Source organism: Ptychodera flava (genome assembly GCF_041260155.1).
Source record: "Ptychodera flava strain L36383 chromosome 3 unlocalized genomic scaffold, AS_Pfla_20210202 Scaffold_25__1_contigs__length_14229661_pilon, whole genome shotgun sequence".
In the NCBI taxonomy this organism is placed as follows: Eukaryota; Metazoa; Hemichordata; class Enteropneusta; family Ptychoderidae; genus Ptychodera; species Ptychodera flava.
The window spans coordinates 5,513,686-5,534,188 of record NW_027248279.1 but is presented as its reverse complement, the minus strand read 5'-3'; the positions used below and the strand labels follow the sequence as shown (position 1 = coordinate 5,534,188).

The following is a 20,503-nucleotide window of genomic DNA, read 5'->3' as shown; positions in this document are numbered from 1 at the left end:
CCCTAGTTTAGGTGTTCTATTTGTTTTCAACCCTTACACCCCAATTCCTTGTTAAACAGCGTCACTCACCATTGATAACAATGGGATTGGGCCAAACCACGGAACTGGGTGAAAGGGTTAAAGGGGCCAGGAGGTGTAACTGTTGATTTTCTTTTCACTATTCTTGATTTTGGTGTCAACAATAGTTTCTTGTTCCACTCCTCAAAGCAGGTGGAGATACACAGTGTCCAGCTTTTCAACTCTGCCAGTGAATGAGTTAACTCCATTGTTTTTGTTGATAAGTGAATTCTGGTCTTCACTCAAACTCATGTACATGTACATGTAATAAACAATGCACTGTACAGGTATAGATAGGTGCAGTGTTGATAAGCTATACAGATGAAGTATTTAATATGCTGTGGGTAGCAGAACAAGAAACTGCAATTGACATGACAAAATTTGTCAACAAAACATGAAAATTCATGTCTGCCCTTCAGAAAAAGGTATTTTGACCGAAAACCTGCAAAATGTGTAAAAGCTGTTGATCCGGTCATAGCATGCATCAAGGAACATTTAGGTGAATGGGATCTTCCCATCAAGGGCACTCTGAAGATATGGGAAATAGCTAATATTTTTACATAGTAACTTTGCTCATCTGCTATCAGATAATCAGAGCACCATGACACGGTAATATTTATCATCATAATCATGGACGTACAAAAACAGACGTTCATTGTACTATTAACACAACTGGTCTAGGGGTAGTAGCTCACTGAGTTCAATATTAGAAAAAAATCTGATTGCCAAGTAAAATTTGTAAAAAGGCAGACATACAGAAATGAGATTCTAAGGAAATTTGACAACCTTCTTACAACAAATGCTGAACACCTGTAAACCCCTATATATATGGGTAAGCCAGAAAGTTGGACCTGAAAGGGTTAATCACTCTAATCAGTTCAAGAAAAAATATTTTTTGCAAAATATCTTGACAATCTCCATCACTATTCAACCTTGGCTTGTAAACGTTCAGATCCATGTGACAATTTTGACCAGCAGATTTACCATTTTAATAAACTTACTACCTTCTAGGCTTCATCAACTCTATTCAACACAAAAGGTGTCAACTGCTTAGATTTTGGGAAAAAGGGCTTTGAAATGGTAGGCTATCATTAAGAAATGTTAACAAGCAGTCTTTGAATATCAAAGTTGGAAGGGAAGCATTACCATTGAATATGGGGCTGGTGACAGTGAGGAGAGATTGGACAGTAGCAAGGACATAACGCAATTCTGCTTGGAATACCAATATTATTTCAGCAATCTCATGTTTGTGAAAATCTTTCCACGAGCGATTAATAATATTGAAAGTGTGTATATCAGTTTTTTTCAACAATTCTTACCAGCATTCCACTCAGTGGCACAAGGAACATCACACATCACAGAGCAAAACTCAAATACATTTCTGCCATTCAAATAACTCAATCTCCCCCCCCCCCCCCCCCCCGCGCATAGAGGACAGGCTGGTCTCTGCCCCCTCATATTGGCGAGTGTTCCCTCCCCTAGGCTTAGAACTGATATCATGAGCAACAGCGTCCAGTATGAATTATCAGGGCAAAACATTGAAAGAAACATTCAGAACTTATTGGGGTTGATTTGGGGTCACATTCTCCCGTACAGATTATGACACTCAAAGACTGATGGTCTTTTAAAGTCCCATTTTTAATTAAAAAAACACTAATCACGGTAACAATCGTTGATAACACAGTAGAGTGACGGAATCTGAAATAGGACTATCCCTACTTAATCATACAGAATTGAGATCATATTAATCATACGACTCGGCAGTAAAAAAAAAACCCCATGACTTTGACAGGAAAAACACAGGGAACGATACAACCATAGAAAACGGCTATGATACAACTAATTAAAAAGAATATATGAAAGTTCACATTTTCAAGACTTCTAAAACGGCGATAAAACTGCAGATTTCCGGGTGGCGACGGTAGGATAGGTCTCCATGCTGCGAATGTAGGGTGTACAGTATTGCCTTTGGTTGCAAAATGTCAAAGAGAAGAGTTTTCCAGACGCTTTAATATTCCCAGACGCTTTAATATTCTTGACTTTGTGAAGATTTCTTTCCCGCCTTCGCGACAGCTGTACCCTTTTTCGGCAGAAGCACGGCCTGGATATTTGGAAGGACACCACCCTGTGCAATGGTCACTCCGGACATCAGCTTGTTCAATTCTTCGTCGTTTCTGACGGCCAACTGCAAGTGACGAGGAATGATCCTGCTTTTTTTATTATCCCTGGCGGCGTTACCGGCTAACTCCAAGATTTCGGCGGCAAGATATTCCAACACAGCCGCTAAGTAGACAGGTGCTCCCGCTCCGATACGCTCGGCATAATTACCTTTACGGAGAAAACGGTGGACTCTCCCCACGGGAAACTGCAGTCCAGCTCGGTTGGAACGGCTCTTCGCTTTGCCTTTCACTTTACCGCCTTTGCCTCTGCCAGACATGTTGGATTTTCTGTGACCTTTTCAGGCTAAGAGAGGTTCACCTTCTAAGTTCCAGAATGCTCTGCTGATGTGTGACGTTAACAGCTGCGCGCCAACCAATTTATAATGATCAAAGGACCACTACGATTAGAGCTTAGCCAATCAAACCTTGTCGTACGTTGAGCTTAGCCAATCATACTACAATATGCAAATTGTTCGAATGGCGGGAACACAATTATACAACTTTTGCTTCCTATGAAAAGGAATTATTTGATCAAACAAGGGGATAATGTTGTAATTGTTTATGGACGAAAATTATTCTGTGTTTTTTTTCAACTTTCGGATAGTGCAAAACAATTTTTAATGCCCAACATAGCTGCTCATTCGCCGTTGTCAAAAGTAAGGGACGGACAAATGCATCTTTAAGGGTTAATCCCGGCCGAATCAGTACGGGCATTTTTTAAGTTCAAAGCATTGAATGTTTTCGGAATATAACATAATGTGCATTTTTCGCAAAAATCCCTCTGTTTTACTAAAATCAGACATGTCAAATCAGTTTCGTTTTGCAAATTGGCATTACATTCCATCACTTTTAGAGAAAAACAAAACAAAAGATGGTCTTTCATTGTTTAGACGCCAGCCCAAGGATAAAACATTTGAGTCTGAATAAATTCATTTTATAAAAACGTGAAAATCAACGGGAAATGTGCCTACCTGGGTGGAGAAAACAAAAAATGAGGAAACTTTTGCACATTAATACAAAATCTGTTTTCGTGCATGTGGGGCCTAAAGTTTAATGTTTGCAGATTATCACACAGTTCAAGCTCATATTGTGTAGCGATTGCTTGATCACGAAAAGACAATGTGCTTTTTCAGTAAAATTAATTTTATCAACACAACTTGACATTTCAACAAGAATTAGGTGTCGGCTAGTTTTCTTCCTAAGTGTCTTTTGTAAGGCTTATTATATAATTAATTAACTTTTTTGTGTGTGTGTATTTTATCACAGAGAGGCTGATTAAGTATGACTGAAACACTTTTTAATTGGATCATAACTAGGTTTAGATCTTGGACGGAGTATTCATGCTGCATGCGATTTCATTCAAAAATACGGAAATTTTGTCGGCGATGTTTCAAATTTTTTACAGCGTGAATACTGATCCCCCTCTGTTTTCTTTTATCTTTATACCTTCACATCAACGCTTCAGGCCTGACTTTCTGCTAACTTACCAGAGCAACATCTACATATAGGGGTTTAGGCCAGAGGGTCAATACTCTCTCTCTCTCTCTCTCTCTCTCTCTCTCTCTCTCTCTCTCTCTCTCTCTCTCTCTCTCTCTCTCTCTCTCTCTCTCTCTCTCTCTCTCGTATATATATATATATATATATAATATATATATATATATATATACATATATATATATATATATATATATATATATATATATATATATATATATATATATATATATATATATATATATATATATATATATATATATATCAGCACGACTAGCGGCTAGCGGTGCTGTGACAATCAGCAATGTTTTATGTTGTCGTGTTTCGTTCATCCCTCCTAAAGTATAATGATCCATCCCTTAGTAGGTAGAACCTCGGGACAGCATACTCAAAGCATCAAAACGACAAAAATGTGACCAATAACATAATTTATTTATCTTTTTATATCACTAGACATCTTCAACACTCAAAAATCTCAAAATCATGGTGGCAAAGGTAATAATACGTGTGGTATGCATACCGACGCATATGAACCCTGACCCTTGACCCTTACCTAAGATTTAATATTTTTCTCTTTTGCTATTCCCAGATTACCCGTTCTGAATAAAATCTGTGGTTGTGTTTTGATTAAATATGTCGGGAAAATAACTATTTACATTTATCGTCCTAAAAATGATTGGCTCGTGAAAATATTACTCAATAGTAACGCAAAGGTCACAAACTTGACAAAGGCCCAATCATACTTCAGTTTGCAAAAGGCAAAGGTGATGAGCTACGCTGCCCCATGGGAAGCCTGTGAAGGCGGCCACATTCGAAGAGCAGTGGGAAGTTGTCTGTTGTTGACAAATTCTAGCGAGAGTCGTCAAGTAAATCGCGAATAATACAGGTAGGACTTGCGATTTATGACTCATTAAGATTAGAATAACAAGAAATTTATGAGAAATTGAGCTCATTTTTTCAAGGCTACCAGAGAACAGCAATCGAGCTCCTGTGGTATAGCGCCCTCTTTTTTGCTGCAGAACTGACCTGGAAGTAGTATTTTTAGGGAAGTTTTGCCATTTGACGGCGAGTCGGCAACAATTTTTTGCTTTCGACACGGATGAGAAACAATTATTTACATGTACATAAGTACTATATTTAAAATGACACGTCAAAGAGTTCAATACAAGCGTGTTTCAATATCGGTCATGTTATCGCCTAGTTTCGGTCAATCATAATGAATTTGCTGCGGATCCGTAGCCCTACCACCCCCTACCACTCCCTTTGCTGATTGTGTTGGGGGCCCCACTCCCCCAACACAACCAGCAAAGGGAGTGGTAGGGCTACGGATCCGCAGCAATCATGAATATGCTCTTCCGAAGTTGAGCGCGACATCTCTAGCGAACTAAAGGCTTGTCTATAAATTTAACGCGTCCATCAATATTTCTGTAAGTATCTGGCGTAGTTCGCTGTGAAAACAGTTGCTCTTTATAGGCCTCTTGTCTCAGTGTGTAGATTTTATGCGGAGAAATCGAAAAACAGTCACACTTCCCGGGCAACCCATAGAGTCATAGACCCTAAAACGCGTAATGAGGGTCTATTGGCAGCCTAGGCTAATGCAGTGCTGTCGCTTGAGGTTTTGCTTTGTCTCAACGAACCACAAACCAAGGCAAAACCTCCAGCCACAGCACTACAACTATCTGAGTCGTAGCAATCTTCCACTATCATAGGTTGATGTGGTAATACCGAAACAACCTCTCAGTTCTAGCAGTAAAATGCAAAATTAAAAGTTTTATCAAAAATGTTTGACAAGGCTTTGAAATTATTCTTGAAAAAATGATTGAACATCACAGTATGTATCACTTCGTCCTCAGTGGCTACGATCACAAAGCTGCAGCAATAAACGTCGCTGTGGTGGACAGGTCAAAAATTGTAAAACTCAAAATGCAGGAACCCCGTCTGAAAACACCACATCTATTGACCAAGAGCTACAATAAATGCATGTGGAAATCAAATAGAATTTGCCTGAATTTCTACCAACAAACAGGCGCTTATGCACACTTGTGACACTTAACTAACAAACATACTATTGGAAGCAGCAGATATGGGAAGATCCGTTTCATCTGTTCGAGTAAAGGTGTTGTGGGAAAAATTGATATGAACTATTCAGGGTTTTACATGACGCGCATTTCTGCGTCCTTTACGCATAAAACCGGACCCAGGACCCCTCAAAAACTAAACTACGCGTCCCTTCGGACGCACAAATATCTGTTGCTGGTGTATATCTCGCGGAAGCTGCTGAACACGTAAAAACATCCCAGTAAACCTTACCGACCCCATACTTTAATAGAATGCTCCGTAGTGCATTGGCCTCCACTGTTTGATGACCAATGGTACCCGCGGAAACAAATTTTTCTACCGTAAAAAGTGTAAACTGATTCTTAATTGGTCGATTTCTTGTTTACGGCGATCAATTATGCATTATGGCGGGTCGTGTCAAATACCCAAAACAAGCCGATCTGCGAAAGTTTTTCGACGGCCGCAGCAACCAGCACGATGTAGGTTCGGTCGAGGCCAAAACAGCAGCTACGCCATGCGATACTGATACATCAGATCCCCCGGCCAAGTCAGCAAAATTACGAACATTCAACAGAAGTTGGCTCGATAGATTTAAATGGCTTCGATATTCTGAAGAGCGAAACGTCATGGAATGCGATGTATGTTTGAAATCGAATGTTACATGCCCGTTCACGGAAGGTTGTTCTAATTTTCAACATTCAACTCTCACTCGTCATCAGGACTCGAAAAGTCATCTCACAAGTGCTAAAATCCTAAGCTTGAGGTCACAATTTACTACTGCTCGCAAATCTGCAGAGGACGGCAGGTACCTAGGGCAGGGTATGAGTAACGAACTCGAGGCGTACGCTGCACAATTACGTACTGTTTACCTGATTGCTAAACGTGACCTTCCGTGCGATGTATTCACTGACATCATGCATCTACAGAATCTGAACGGCTTAGACATTGAATATTACAAACGTCCTCAGATAGTTATGGAGTTTGAAGAGTGTATTCAACGTGTGATCGAGAAGTCCCTGATTGATAGCATACATGCAACTTGCAAGTGATTTCATCGGTATAATGTTGAATGAGACTTGTGACATAACCGTTCATAAGAAACTTGCCATATATGTTCGATATATTCAGAATGGCGAGGCGAATGTTTCTTTCCTCTGTAACCAGCAAATTGCCACTGCTGCAGGGATCGAAAACGCCTTGATTGAATTTTGACTGGGAAAGAAATCTGTGACGTAGACACGCGTAGACAAAATATATGGACTGGGAACAGACGGGGCGGCCGTAATGACCGGTCGTTGAAACGGGTTGGGTGCAAAATTAAAAGCCAGAAATCCCAACCTTGTTCAAGTGCATTGTGTTGCACATCGATTGAATCTTGCTGCTTCTCAAGCAGGCAGAGAATGAGATATTGAATATTGCAAAGAATATCATAATATAATCCATTCATTGTATAAATACTTAATGACTCTAGTGTGAGATATGACAAACTTAGAGAAATTCAAACTCTGTTGAATGGGAAGGCAAAACAAATAACTGAGCCTACATCTGTTCGCTGGTTGTCGGTTGAATCAGCTGTCAAGATGATTTTCATCAGTTTTGAGCCAATTGCCTTGGCACTTGCAAGTGACAAAAAAGGGGGAAAGGCTGATGGGCTGTTGAAATTTGTCTCCAATTCATTGTTTCTGCTATTCACTGCCTTATTGATTGATGTCCTTACTGTGATTGGAATTTTGAGCCTTACATTTCAGAAAGATTCTGTCAACCTATCCCATATCAAAAAAAAGTGTTCAGTCCACTAGGGACACATTGAATACAATGACTAATGATTCACACACTGTCAGAGAAGTCTTTAATGATTTGGGTGATGTTCCTGGCAATGGTCAGAAAAACACATACAAAAACATTCAAATCACTTACAATCAGCCACTCAGACAGAGCTTCTGTAGTGTACGAGAAAATTATATCAACAAACTACTGCAGAATTTAGATTGCAGATTTCCAGATGATGAGATGAATATTCTGGAATGTTTTGATGTAATTCTAAACCCACACAGATATCCTGAAAATTTGGCCAACCTACCTGACTATGGGGTCAACCAGCTTGATCAACTGTTGAATCATCATAACAATACACCAGGTATTGATGCTGATAGAGCTAGGGCACACTTTCTTGTTTACAAACACTTCACAAGATCTCACACGGACGCACTGAATTTTGATATGTATATCAAGCTGTTGCTAACTGATTTTACAGAGGAGTATCCTGATCTTGCCATTCTTGCTAAAATTGCTCTTGTCATACCAGTGTCCTCTGCCCCATGTGAAAGGGGCTTTTCAGTACAAAATGCCATCAAACAGAGGGCACGAAATAGACTCAATCCTCAAAGGCTTAATAGACTAATGTTCATCAAACTGGTTGGCCCCATCACAGATGATTTTGACTTCATAAACAATGCTAGGTTATTTGCTGAAGGAGCTGCTGGCAGAGTGTGAACTCAACCTACTGGACTTGCTAGGTGAATGCCATTTCAGAGTATGAAATTACCTTCTTGTCAATTTGACAAATTTGAATACTTGTTCAAATTTCACAACTTTGTGAACTTGTCATTAAAGTTATGAGATCATTTCAATTATGAATAGTGTTCTTTGAATTGATCAATGAGGGACCTCAGTATGAACTAGAATTTTCATGTAAGAATAATTTTAAGAAATGCGCAACCATTTGCCGTGTGTTATAACACTAATTGAACACAGTGAAGACCATGGCATGGATAAACAATAAAATATTCTTTTGAAATAAATGGGACCCCCATATTTTGATGTAGGACTCCCATTTTCTAACACCAGGGGTCCCAGGGACTCTACAAAGTAAAAAGTGCAGCCTTATGTATCCTCTCACCTAGACTTGGTTCAAGTCTGTGATTTGTTAATGTTTGAGAGGAGTGAACGCAATGATTTGTATTCTACTTTCATGTGAAAGACGTAAGTGGAGTGGACGCTATGAGTGGGGTGAACGCTACACAGGGGAGTTTCACACGGAATCACAAACTTGGCTTTCTCGCAGGGTTTGCGTTGCTATAAATTATTCATTAGATGACGTTTTTATTTATTTATATATTATTCATAAGATGATATCACTAAAGTTTACATATTGGGAGGAGTTACCTAATATGACCCCAAGCGAGACGTGCATAAATCTCACATGGCGTTGTTGACAAAATGTCGAGTGCGATCACTCCCACAAAAGTCAGCACGACCTTTGTTGTATCACCGAAAACGCGTGAAAATATCTGTGTTGTTTGTGGGGCCCATGTTTCAAAATGCAATAATTGTCGACGGTTATTCACGGAAGGAAAGAAGAAGTTGTCAAGCAGCTTATTCCGTGCGAAAATCGGAGGCCCAGCAAAAGGGTCCTATAGACGCCACTAACACTAAGTTCATGCGTTCTCCTTATTGGCCAGAATAATGGCTTGAGCTGTCAATCATTTTGTATTTGCTTGACGTCACTGTGTACACAGTCCATCTGGCCGCCGGTACTTTGCAAGAAGTCCAAGTCGGTGAATCCGGTAGAAACTAACTCACTGTACTGCCCAAACTCAAAATCAAATGTATCGCATTCAATCGCTGGGAAAACCCGGCCTGGGAAACCCAATTCCGAAAATGTTTGTACGAAATAGGAGAGACACAAGAGAAACTATTATAAATGAGTTTATTTTTTTAAATTCACCGACTTGAACCAAGTCTACCTCTCACCATACAGGCTGCCATTGATCCAAATTTTAGGAACAAAAGCTTATCAACAGCAATTGTTTATGTCACCAAACTGTTTGAAAGATGAGATCACATGTCATGTGAAGGCAAATGTTAATGCGTGAGCTGTACTGTTGCTGATCACTTCTGCTAGGCAATGCAATTAGTTAGTTTTTGTCAAGGTTAGGTAATATTTGTAAATGATATTGGAACTCCATTAACAATTCTGCTTTTCTTAATCTGATTGATTAAATCAAGCTAATGCTGAACTTGTATGGTGTTTCATGACATGGGAAAAAGTAAAATAATGCCATCCTTTCCTTTAAATCGTTAAAAATATTTGTTTTAAGAGGGGTTCCTGGTTCCTGGATCCTTTTAATATATTATTGAAATTGTATAAGAGGACTAAAGAATTGGTACTGTGGTTCTCAGACTGTTCATCTATCTTACCAAATGTTGCCTAAAACACAGATGGTTTCTTGATGACATGACCCCAAACATCTGGACCCTTCATCCACTCTACCCACATCAATTTGATCACTTACCTTTCAGAAAAATCTGTCTCTTTGAATCATTTGTGATCTATACCAGCTTGTGTTGTGATTTATTCTGTTTCTTCATTGAAATTACGTGCCAGTAGTTACTGAAATACAGTACTATCATCCATGGAGCACGGACGTACATGCATCACCACGAAGGTGATAGAACATGATTATGTGTGTACAACACACTACTATTATACAATTCACACATTGGTTTTAATTCGTGTTTGCGGTGTAAAATCTCAGAATGTCACTGCAATCAGTGGATTATGGCCTCTCAAGTAAAACCTTTTGAGTAAAAACTGACTTGGATGCTTCGGCAAAAAACTCTGTAAGGTCTTTTTGTCGAGGGTGTAGGGTCTAGTTGACTTGAGTGCAGGCTCCAGTTGAGTGGGGTCTTGTTGACTTCTGGGTACAGTCCAGTCCACCAATTACCTCAAAGCAGATTGACTAATGACAGTGTTAATTAAGTTGCTTATTTTCACTCTTTGTTATCAACAGTCTGATTGAAGCAAAGCAAGATGGCTCCAAAGAGTATGAAAGACAGAGAGTTACATCTACGCTGTGAGTGGGGAGAATGCCAAGTCATTGTGGAAGATACCATGGACAACTTCATCAACCACATCAAGTGTCATATACAGGAGTTTTTACCAAGGGCCGGAGAGAGAGCAGATCCAAGTATGGAAATTTCTGACTTGCAATTATGCAAAAAGAACTCTCTTCCATTGATCTCAATACACTGCTGTATTCCATTATCTTAGTGTGATTTCTATTTTATTGGCTGTTGTTCATAACATATTATTGTCCATGGAGATCATGGTTAACATAGGTTTTGTGGTGGTTAATATCAATAAATAATAGAAATATTATCAAAATTGAACTTTTAGGGGTCAGAAAATCCACTTTTGTCGGCCAGAAAGCTAAAATTAATCATGAACTGGCCATCTCACGATTTTCTTTAATTATAAGAATAGATGTTAGTCACATGGTATTTTGATTTTGGACTGCTTCCATCTTCTGCACTTTCAAATACATTAACCAAAACATTCTTTTTTCTGTTAGTATTGTTAATTTTGTTAAATCATTCATCAATTTCATTTAGACAGAAATTTAGAAATCAGAACTGTACTAGTAATTAGTTGAAAGTTTCATTTCAGCTGACTGGGTCTTTACTGTCCTATGCTACTGTAACGTCACTCATGTCAGTTTAATTATTATGAGTGAAACAAACATTGTTAGGGCAAGATAGGGATATGTAGAAATCTTTTCTCAGGTTGAGCACACTAATTTTGGCATATCAAAGTATTTATGCTGATAAGAAAACCGGCAGGGATGTTCCAACTTAACCCAAAACAATTAAACCATATCTCAACATGCTAGTGTTTGAGTTGAGCCAAAGAGTCCAATAATGTGTTCTTTGTGCTCAAGTATTTGGGAATTTATCCACAGAAATAACTGGTCACTTACTGTAAAACAGCAATTTGAATCCCCATATCGATACTCATTGCATTCCCGTCTTCTCTGTCAGATGATTATATGTGTCTATGGAAAGAGTGTGGTTACAGCTACACTGGAAGTCCCATAGATTTAATCCGGCATCTGTACTTCCATGCGTATCACACCAAATTGAAGTGGTTTGGATTGCAGGAAGCTACCAGGTGCAAGCTGAACGCCTGTCAGTTAGATATGCAAAATAGAAACCTGGTTCCGGACTTACCGGAGAAATTCCAATGTGCCTGGCATCAGTGTATGGTAAGGAACACTTCATTCTATGATGATGGTGTATTTGCATCCTTGACAATGGATAGTTACTGTACACTGTCTTTTGATAGTGGTGATGATCAGATGATGATGATGAGTTATATAAGTGGTGATGACAGTGATGATGATGATGATGACAACAACAATATCAATGATGATTTTAATAATAATGATGATCATGATAATTGTGAAAGTTATGATAACAAAATCTTCTCCTTCATGATTTGCTTAATATTAGTATGCTGAACCCTTATCCTGCCAAGTTCATATTTCAAGTTGGTCAAGTTGGTTAAAATCAGTGAGGTACAGCATAGCATGTCCCATAGAATGAATGTTGCATTCCAACGAAGACGTGAGTGTTTGATTGCCACTGAAAATATAGATACTGTAAACATGATTTGTAGTTTCTTAATCGACTATGACATACCATACTAATCAATTAGCAAAAATACATTTAGGTTGTAGCTCAATGTTGCTTTTTATTGACCTGTCAGGTAGGGAAATGACAAACCTAGCAGGATAAGGGTTGAACTAGTGTGCAAATACCTATTACTTTGTAAGAATGCAATTTCTACACTTAGATTTTCAACATTGAATTTCTAGATTAATCACTACCTCTTTGTAACCACGGTATTTGATCATTTGTGTCTGAAACAAAATGAACAAACTTATCAGAGGTACTCTGCTGACGTGTCATTACGGTGATAACAACATGTTGGTATTCATCATTTCATGCTACAGAAACCTTTAACGCTGTCTTCGATAGTTTACACATACATGTTGCTTTGGTCTGTGATAGGGTCAACTGAAGATTAACAGATACATGATATTATAAATATTTTGCATTGAGATCGACCAAATTAAATTTTTAATTTTATTATCCCCTGTATCATTTTCAGTATCATGTAGACAACCCTGAATATTTTTATCGCCATGTTGAGATGCACGCCATGACAGCGGATCCAGAAATGTTAGCAGACTGCACCGAGGGCCTGATGTGTCAGTGGGAAGGTATGTATGTCACAGACTGCACTGAGTTTATGGTGTGTCAGTGGGAAGGTATGTATGTCACAGACTGCACTGAGTTTATGGTGTGTCAGTGGGAAGGTATGTATGTCATATGCACAGACTGCACCGAGGGACTGATGTGTCAGTGGGAAGGTATGTATGTCATATGCACAGACTGCACCGAGGGACTGATGTGTCAGTGGGAAGGTATGTATGTCATATGCACAGACTGCACTGAGGGACTGATGTGTCAGTGGGAAGGTATGTATGTCACAGACTGCACTGAGTTTATGATGTGTCAGTGGGAAGGTATGTATGTCACAATGGGAAAGTGCTTAGACTAGAACCATTTGTCAGAAGTAAATGTGTTTCAATCATTCACATGGCTTTATGAATTGCACTAACTGCACACAGCTGTCGTGTTTCCCATACAACAATTCAGTTCATTCAAGATAAGAGTTTTGAAGTGTGAGATAATTATCATTTATGGGCATATATATCATCACACAACTCTGACAGACATTTAGTCTGGCTTTAGTGAATAATTTTTAATGCTGTTGTTTGAATATCGTGTAAACCTGGTTGTCATGTCATGTCAAATTAGAATATTTCTCAGCCAATTTACTCTTCTGTATAATTTTGTGTATATGTAGGCTGCCAGTGTCCTATAATATAACTGTAAGGTTCAGAACTTTTTACTAAATGTGGGAAATTGCAGAAATTTGCTTGGGTCCGCCCCCTACCGACACATGCAATGTATTTTGAATAGTATTATAGTATTATGTCAAATAGACCAAGAGGGCGCACTTTGAGTTTGTCAAATTTACTCAGTTGCTTATGTTGGACAGAGGAGCTGGCAGCCAACATGTGCCAGCCATTGATGTAAAGGCAGATTTTCATGATTGAAATTACATGTCTTTGGTTGACCATACAAGTGCATTTTCAGTGACAGAAAACTACATAATTGTTCAAAATGTTTTGTGTCAGTCACTCATGCAATATCAATATTTCTTAAATTTTTTTGACAATTTCCATATTGCTATTCCCTCTTTTCTAGGGTGTCGCATCAGTGTGAAAAACAAGTTCAGGTTGCGTGAACATCTACGAAGCCACACACAGGAAAGACGTTATGGATGCTCTGTCTGCGGTGGTCTATTCTACAATCGTACTAAGTTTGTTGATCACCTTGATCGACAACTGGCAATAGAATGTAAGTAGCAGTTAAAGTACTATGTGCCTCAAAAGCGAAAGACAAACTTTGCTAAACTGTCTTTAGTGAAACTTCCAACCATTCACTTACTAAATGGAGAATGAAAATCTTGGGTCATCATGCAAAGTTTGGTACTAGAGAAACAAATCTCGTAACAGCAACATGTAGTTGACTAGGTGCCATACATTATGAGTTCAAGTGCGATCCAAAAGTAACTGAAGTTACTGATATTTGAGATTCAAAATGACTACCATTCTTGTCTTAATTTTAAGGGAAAAAGTAAGAATTTTAGATTTTCGAAAAACAAAGACTTAGAAAAATTTTTCTTACTTCAAGAGCTTCAAAACAAGCTCCAACAAGTTATCAGGACAATATTGTAACAATTCTCAAGTCTATAAGTAATCTCCCAAGGCGCATTCTACCTTAATGTACAAATGTACGGTAATCAAAATATCACAGCAAGAGAACTCTTCAAGACCTCACATCGTTGCAAGCCAAGCTGTCTTTGCTTGAGTCCTATCTTGATTTCATATACTGCCACTGACCTCTCCGTCACCTCTGCTCAAAAAAAAAATGGAATTACACACACTGACTGCATGGTCATTTTCACCTGCACCACAACATGAATAATTATGCATAATTCAGGTTCGAAATTTATTTATTTGTTTGGTGGTCAAGGTTGACCACCAGTGTCAAATTATAGTGGTCAATAGCAAAATGTCGGTGGTCCAAAAAAACTCATTCACTATCAGAGTGTAATTGTTGTTGAGGCTGAGGTCCATAGGGCTTGATAGTGGGCTGACATCAAGGTCTTGCACCTTTCAACCAATCCACTATGCTGCTACACATGTTAAGTTGGTTTACAGCTCTGGAGTGTACTAGGATGACTGCCAAAAACTTGGTGGTCAAGATGGATCATCAAAAATAGAAACTGGTTGTCGAAAGGAGAAAATAGGTCGTCTTTTGATTCATGGTCACTGGTTTTTCAAACCCTGCACGATTTGTAAATCATACTTCATTGTGTTTGTACATGGTTTGAACAAAATCGATTCAAGCATTTTTTACCATGGATATGTATATGTTTGCATATTTTTGACATAGTGTAGGTTAGGTCAGAGAAATAGCTTTTGCCTGCCAAGTTTCACAGTGCAATTTCTGTTTGCCTCTGCACATGAAATGAAAAGCTACTAAATTCCTTAGTTTCTTTTTTTTTTTGGGAGGGGGGTGAGGGGCTAGACCTCGATTCCTTTTGCATGTGGCAAATTCACAATTACTGATAAAAGAAAACTTTAAAAATTACAAACAGATTCAGAACATGTATTCATGTGTAGTTTTATATCCATGTCTATAGTAGCTTCAGGGACTTTGACCCTATGTTTTACAACATGCTGAAATATTTAAGCAATAAAGCACACCCAGCGATGGTATACCACAAGATTTTGACCAGTTCACGACATATATGCACGAGCGATAGCAAGTGCATATATGAACTGGTCAAAATCAAATGGTATATGCGTTGCAGGGTGTGATTTATTGCTATTATATCATAACACTATATTGAAATTCTGGCGTGGAATGCTCAAGCTCCAGCTCATGCTGAGAGCTCGTGCGTGTGCCAGCCGCGTATTGTGAATATACCACGGTTCTTTTCTCGTCTCGACCTATCAGATCGCTGTATTTGCACCATCAATATACTGGTATGATATAATTCATAACATTTTATCAGCGATGCCATCAGAAGTCAACTTGCGTTTATTTAAATCATGGCTGTGATAATATTGTGATCAAGATAATGTTGTTATCAAGACTGGAATTTGTGTTTGAATTCTAATGTTTCTGATTTCAGTACAAAAATTCCAGTGTTCACATTGTTTCAAGACATTCTCCACAGAGAGGTTACTCAGGGACCATATGAGATGCCACGGTGAGTACTCACATTCTATGTAAGGCAGCAGTAGATCAGTCTGTGGAGTTTCAACTTGTGTTGTTTTGCATGCAACATCAATTGTTTGCAGAAAAATGTAATCTCAAAGCGACATGAAAACTGTGCATTAACCCTTTTCTGTAATTTTTGATAATTTTTAACCACATTGACATCACTTTTCATGGGCTACAGGTTTTGATCAAGATTTTGGGGAAAATCAGCTACAGTAAAATTATATTTTTTCATAGCTAAAACTGCGCACACAATATCACCATCGTTTGACCTACATTCACTATGAACACAATAGAGAGTGCCTATTCAGATAACATCAATCTATATTTCTGTGGATGTCTAAAAACAATCTAGCTTAATTAGTATTCCAAATCCTTTAATGTCAACCTCTACAGTTATAACTGGATTTGATAATTTCCTTGACCACAGCATAACATGACACAGTGATGCCTTCATTGTAATACAATTCACGTAGTACCAATTATTTCCCTTTCTTATACAGTCAGCATAAGTGTCAGAGTTGGAAATTCATCCACAGGTTCTCTGTCAGTTTACATGTTTATTTTTGTCCGTTGACAGTGAACCATTACAAGTGTCCATTCTGTGACATGACCTGCCCATCACCGTCATCTCTCAAGGCACATATCAAGTTCAGACACAGTGAGGATAAACCACACAAATGTGACCTCTGTGACTACAGGTAATTTAAAATTTAAGATTTGTTTTTTCATTCTTTCATATTTATCAGTCAAAAGAAACTTTGGTGTACCCACCTTCAACATGAAATGTCATGTCAGCAAAGTTGTGAAGAAGTAAATAAAACAGAAACGACATCAAAATGATGTAACTAGTGCTGTGCATACTGCCCTCAACCATTTTACCAAAGAATACTTTTGTTTTGTAAAGCTATGTACTAAATGCTAGTCTCTGATAAATTACAAGCAATGTACAGTTACTGAGTACTCCATCTGTTGCTACTATACACTGTTCTGATTGCCATTTATCACGTATAAAGGTTGAATGTACCATAATGTGATTCCTTTCTTATAATTTGGTATTCTTTGGTTTTGATTTGTGAGAGGCTGTTTGGTTTCAAGGGATGTTTTAATGCAATAAGAGTGCAAATACTTCTCTTTGAAAAGAGGAAAACAATAAGGTATAACAGAAACATGAAACTATAGAAATCACATTTTCATGTAACCAGCCACATTTAGTGCAATGTTCCTTGTGTATTTTGCATTCTTGCTCAGAATTGTCCTCAAGCCATCAAGAGTATCCATGCAACAATGTCACTTTAATTGGCCAGTCACTCCGCCTTCTCTGCAATTTTTGTCTTTTCCACAGTTGTAAGACTGCCTTTGATCTGCGACGTCATTTGAACAGTCATAACGCTGCAGTCATACTGAGATGTGAGGAGGTGGGATGTACCTATGAAACTAAAGTGATGCAATCGTTGAGACTTCATTACAAGAAAGTACACAACGTGAGTGTTCAGATCTATCTACACCTGCCTTGATGTGCAACAGAAGATTTTTAGTATTGTGATGTAGCTATATGAAACCATGACCCCTACATGAAATTTTGACCAAGTACATATAAGAATATTGTGCTCTTATGTAGGATTTCTCTGTTAGTTGCAAGCACCTCCCCTGAGGAAAACAGTTAAGTCAATTATCGTTTAAGGTATTATGCGCTTCAAAAGTGAAACATAAGTTTTTGTGAAAACTTTCCTCGGTTAAAGCTTCAATTATTCTGTTACCAAATCAGGAATAAGAATCAGGGGTCATCATAGAAAAACAAATCCCCCAACATTTACTGATATTTGAAATTCTAAATGACTGCTATTCACTCACTGTGAACTGTTTTGAACTGTTTTGCGAAAAATGAAATGGTTGATTTTTGAAATACTAAGATGGTGAAAATCTTTCTTACTCTAAGAGCTTTAAAATGAGCTCCCACAAGTAGTAGATCAGAAAAGCATTGTTAAAAATTCTGAAGTCTGTCCCTGAAGTGCATCATATCTTAAACGAAATATGGTTACAACAGGACTTACACTTTTGATTCCACAAGTCTTTAATAGGATGGTTGATTTGTAGTAAGGGAATTTTGGATGGAAGAACAAAATGTCACAAAACTAGTCTGCAAAGATTGTGATATATTGTATTGAATTATCTCTTTGTGTACAGCATGAGCAACTACCACGGTACCTGTGTCATATGTGTGATAGTCAATTCTCTAGAGGTGGAGTGTTAACAAAACACCTCAAGAAGAAACACAAATTCAAATGGCCATCAGGACACTCCAGATTCAGGTAGGTGAAATACTGCACACCATAAAATTTTTAAGCGTCAAAGTTAATTTTATGTTGCCTTTATAAAATGTACCCCAGTCAATTCCTTTCAGAATTTTGCCCAAATTTTGATTAAAAACTGCAGCTTATGAAATGTAATGTCTGCTGATACAAGAGATTTTGCTGTGACTCTAGAATTGTTTTTTTGGAATAAGGATGTGATGTGTTCCACAGACTCAGTACACCTGAGAGAATCATGTGATTGCGGTACAAACAAACCCATAGTCTACTAATGTGTATGGAAATACACGCATTTCTGCATGCATTTGTGCATGTGGTTTTGTTTGTACAGTGGTTCACTGGAAATCTGGAATTAAGCTATTGTCTATGTTAATTTATGAATTTGTAATAAGACGCACTGAGGGACATTTCAAGAAATTTCTGAATTGACTAATGAGTCATAAAATTCTATCATTATTGTGGTTTAACCCAAACCCTTTGTCATCCATTGCAAGTGCAGACTGTACTACAGGGAAGGGGGGGGATGACTAGCTTAATCTGTACAGTATTGAATTGCTATATATTCTGCACTGCCCTACATAAACTGTGAATGTGTTCTTACAGGTACAAACTTCACAGTGACGGTTTCCATCGTCTTCAGACAGTCAGGTATGAAAGCATTGAGTTGACAGAACAGCTGATCAATGAACGGCAGGCTGGAAACGGCAACCGGCAGGAGGAGACGCCTGTTGTCATGGAGACCGAACAAGAGATGGAAGGTCACCAGGAAACCGATGCTGTTCAAAACGATGGACATCATACCGGTAGCGACTTCTCTGCTGTGAATTTACTTGAAAGGGTCCAAGAGCAGCAAGATCAGAGAGACAATGTAGACAGTGAGTCTGAAATGGAATCCTACTGCAGTGGTGAGGCGTCCGCCGACTTTGATCAAAGGAGTGTTATTGATGATAATAATGAAGAACAAGCTAACTACAATGGCGCTGACATTATAAATGGCACCGAGCCGTTTCTACATTCCAATCGAGAGATCTTGGTGCAAGCAGGTATATCACACAGTGTGGCTTTGCCAGACATGCAACACAGTGAACGGAACGCAAATCGTCTTAGTGTGATTGTCTACCATCAATCCCAGAATGCAACAGTACAGAGCGTAGAACATGGTGTGCAGTCTTCAGCCCAAAATTCCGGCGTTCAACATGCCGGGTTTGCCATGGAATATGACAGCCGCAGGGAACCGATCCAAGACGAGGGACTGGATTAATTGAACCTAGCGACATACAACAAACCGCCAACAACATGCTCTTGCAATATAACTTTACAAGGGACAGCGGTGTGCAAGGCAGCTACTCACAACATGGACAAACAGACACTTTAGCAGATCAGTACATGGTGGAAGAAGATCACAGTTATGTTAGTGTGCATAGACAAGGCCAGATGACTGATGGTGCTGCTGACGATGATCACGACGCTCACACTGATGATAAAAGTGATGAAGTGGGATGTGACAACAGAGACATAAGTGCATCCCTGACTGGTGGGTGCATTGCTTCTGGAACCATGGAAACCACTGAGGATGGCTCTCCTCAGATGTATGACCATGGCAGTGACAGAGCAGAAATATGTGCTGATGGAGCCACACTTGGTGAGAGTGTGTCTAAAGATAGGTATCTTCAGAACAGCAGTGACAGGACAGATAGCAGTGATGAGACGTGTGGAAGTCAGCAGAGTAACACAGAATTACTAACAATGCTTGCAAATACTGCAGAACAGTTAGGATCAAGATTAAATTAACACAAATCTATTTATCCTCTATATTCTTTTCTCATTATATTTTTGTAGTTTAAAGGGACAAAGTTGGCCATTTTTCATGAATATTTTTTGATATGAGATACTACTTATATTGTTTGACATGCTGAAAGATACTGAATGAATGGGTTACCATGCATATATTCAACCCCGGTTTTAAACAAATGAAACCATGGTGAAAATGAATAAATGGTCATGACCATTTCGCAGTGGTTTCATGTATTGTGTCTAAAGCCGAGATGGATCACCCATTCATTATCTTTCGATATGTCAGACAACATAAGTAGTATCTTGTATCAAACAAAATTCATGAAGTGTCCGACTTTGTCCCTTCAAGTTATATGAATTCATTTTCCAAATGTTGTAAAGACTTTTGTTTGTCTCTTTCTTTTTGGTGCTTTTCATTAAAAT

At 38.5% G+C, this 20,503-nt stretch overlaps 2 protein-coding genes across 4 annotated transcripts; one reads left to right on the top strand and one right to left on the bottom strand.

The window, feature by feature from the left end:
* Nucleotides 1-1,676: 1,676 nt before the first annotated feature.
* LOC139125606 (histone H2A-like) lies at nucleotides 1,677-2,580 on the bottom strand. Its single transcript, XM_070691703.1, has one exon. The coding sequence runs from the start codon at nucleotides 2,492-2,494 to the stop codon at nucleotides 2,084-2,086; it is 411 nt and encodes a 136-aa protein (XP_070547804.1). The 5' UTR covers nucleotides 2,495-2,580; the 3' UTR covers nucleotides 1,677-2,083.
* A 1,883-nt stretch (nucleotides 2,581-4,463) lies between these two features.
* On the top strand, nucleotides 4,464-19,547 carry LOC139125654 (histone H4 transcription factor-like). Of its 3 annotated transcripts, none has more exons than XM_070691752.1 (10): nucleotides 4,464-4,596; nucleotides 10,562-10,738; nucleotides 11,589-11,812; nucleotides 12,721-12,832; nucleotides 13,887-14,039; nucleotides 15,886-15,963; nucleotides 16,555-16,675; nucleotides 17,320-17,458; nucleotides 18,162-18,286; nucleotides 18,890-19,547. In XM_070691752.1, exons 2-10 carry the CDS (start codon nucleotides 10,582-10,584, stop codon nucleotides 19,545-19,547), a joined length of 1,767 nt encoding a protein of 588 aa, XP_070547853.1. In that variant the 5' UTR covers nucleotides 4,464-4,596; nucleotides 10,562-10,581. The 3 variants fall into 3 exon arrangements, with proteins under 3 accessions (XP_070547853.1, XP_070547854.1, XP_070547855.1); XM_070691753.1 differs by having other exon boundaries at nucleotides 4,484-4,534; XM_070691754.1 differs by lacking the exons at nucleotides 4,464-4,596; nucleotides 10,562-10,738; nucleotides 11,589-11,812; nucleotides 12,721-12,832 and adding an exon at nucleotides 12,889-13,090.
* The last annotated feature ends 956 nt before the right edge of the window (nucleotides 19,548-20,503 follow it).

Excerpts from the sequence above, each read along its gene's own strand:
- LOC139125654 (XM_070691752.1), top strand. The coding sequence starts at position 10,582 with ATGGCTCCAAAGAGTATGAAAGACAGAGAGTTACATCTACGCTGTGAG. Across the intron at positions 17,459-18,161 it reads ATTACAAGAAAGTACACAAC|CATGAGCAACTACCACGGTA; the intron begins GTGAGTGTTCAG and ends CTTTGTGTACAG. Across the intron at positions 18,287-18,889 it reads TCAGGACACTCCAGATTCAG|GTACAAACTTCACAGTGACG; the intron begins GTAGGTGAAATA and ends GTGTTCTTACAG.
- LOC139125606 (XM_070691703.1), bottom strand. The coding sequence starts at position 2,494 with ATGTCTGGCAGAGGCAAAGGCGGTAAAGTGAAAGGCAAAGCGAAGAGC.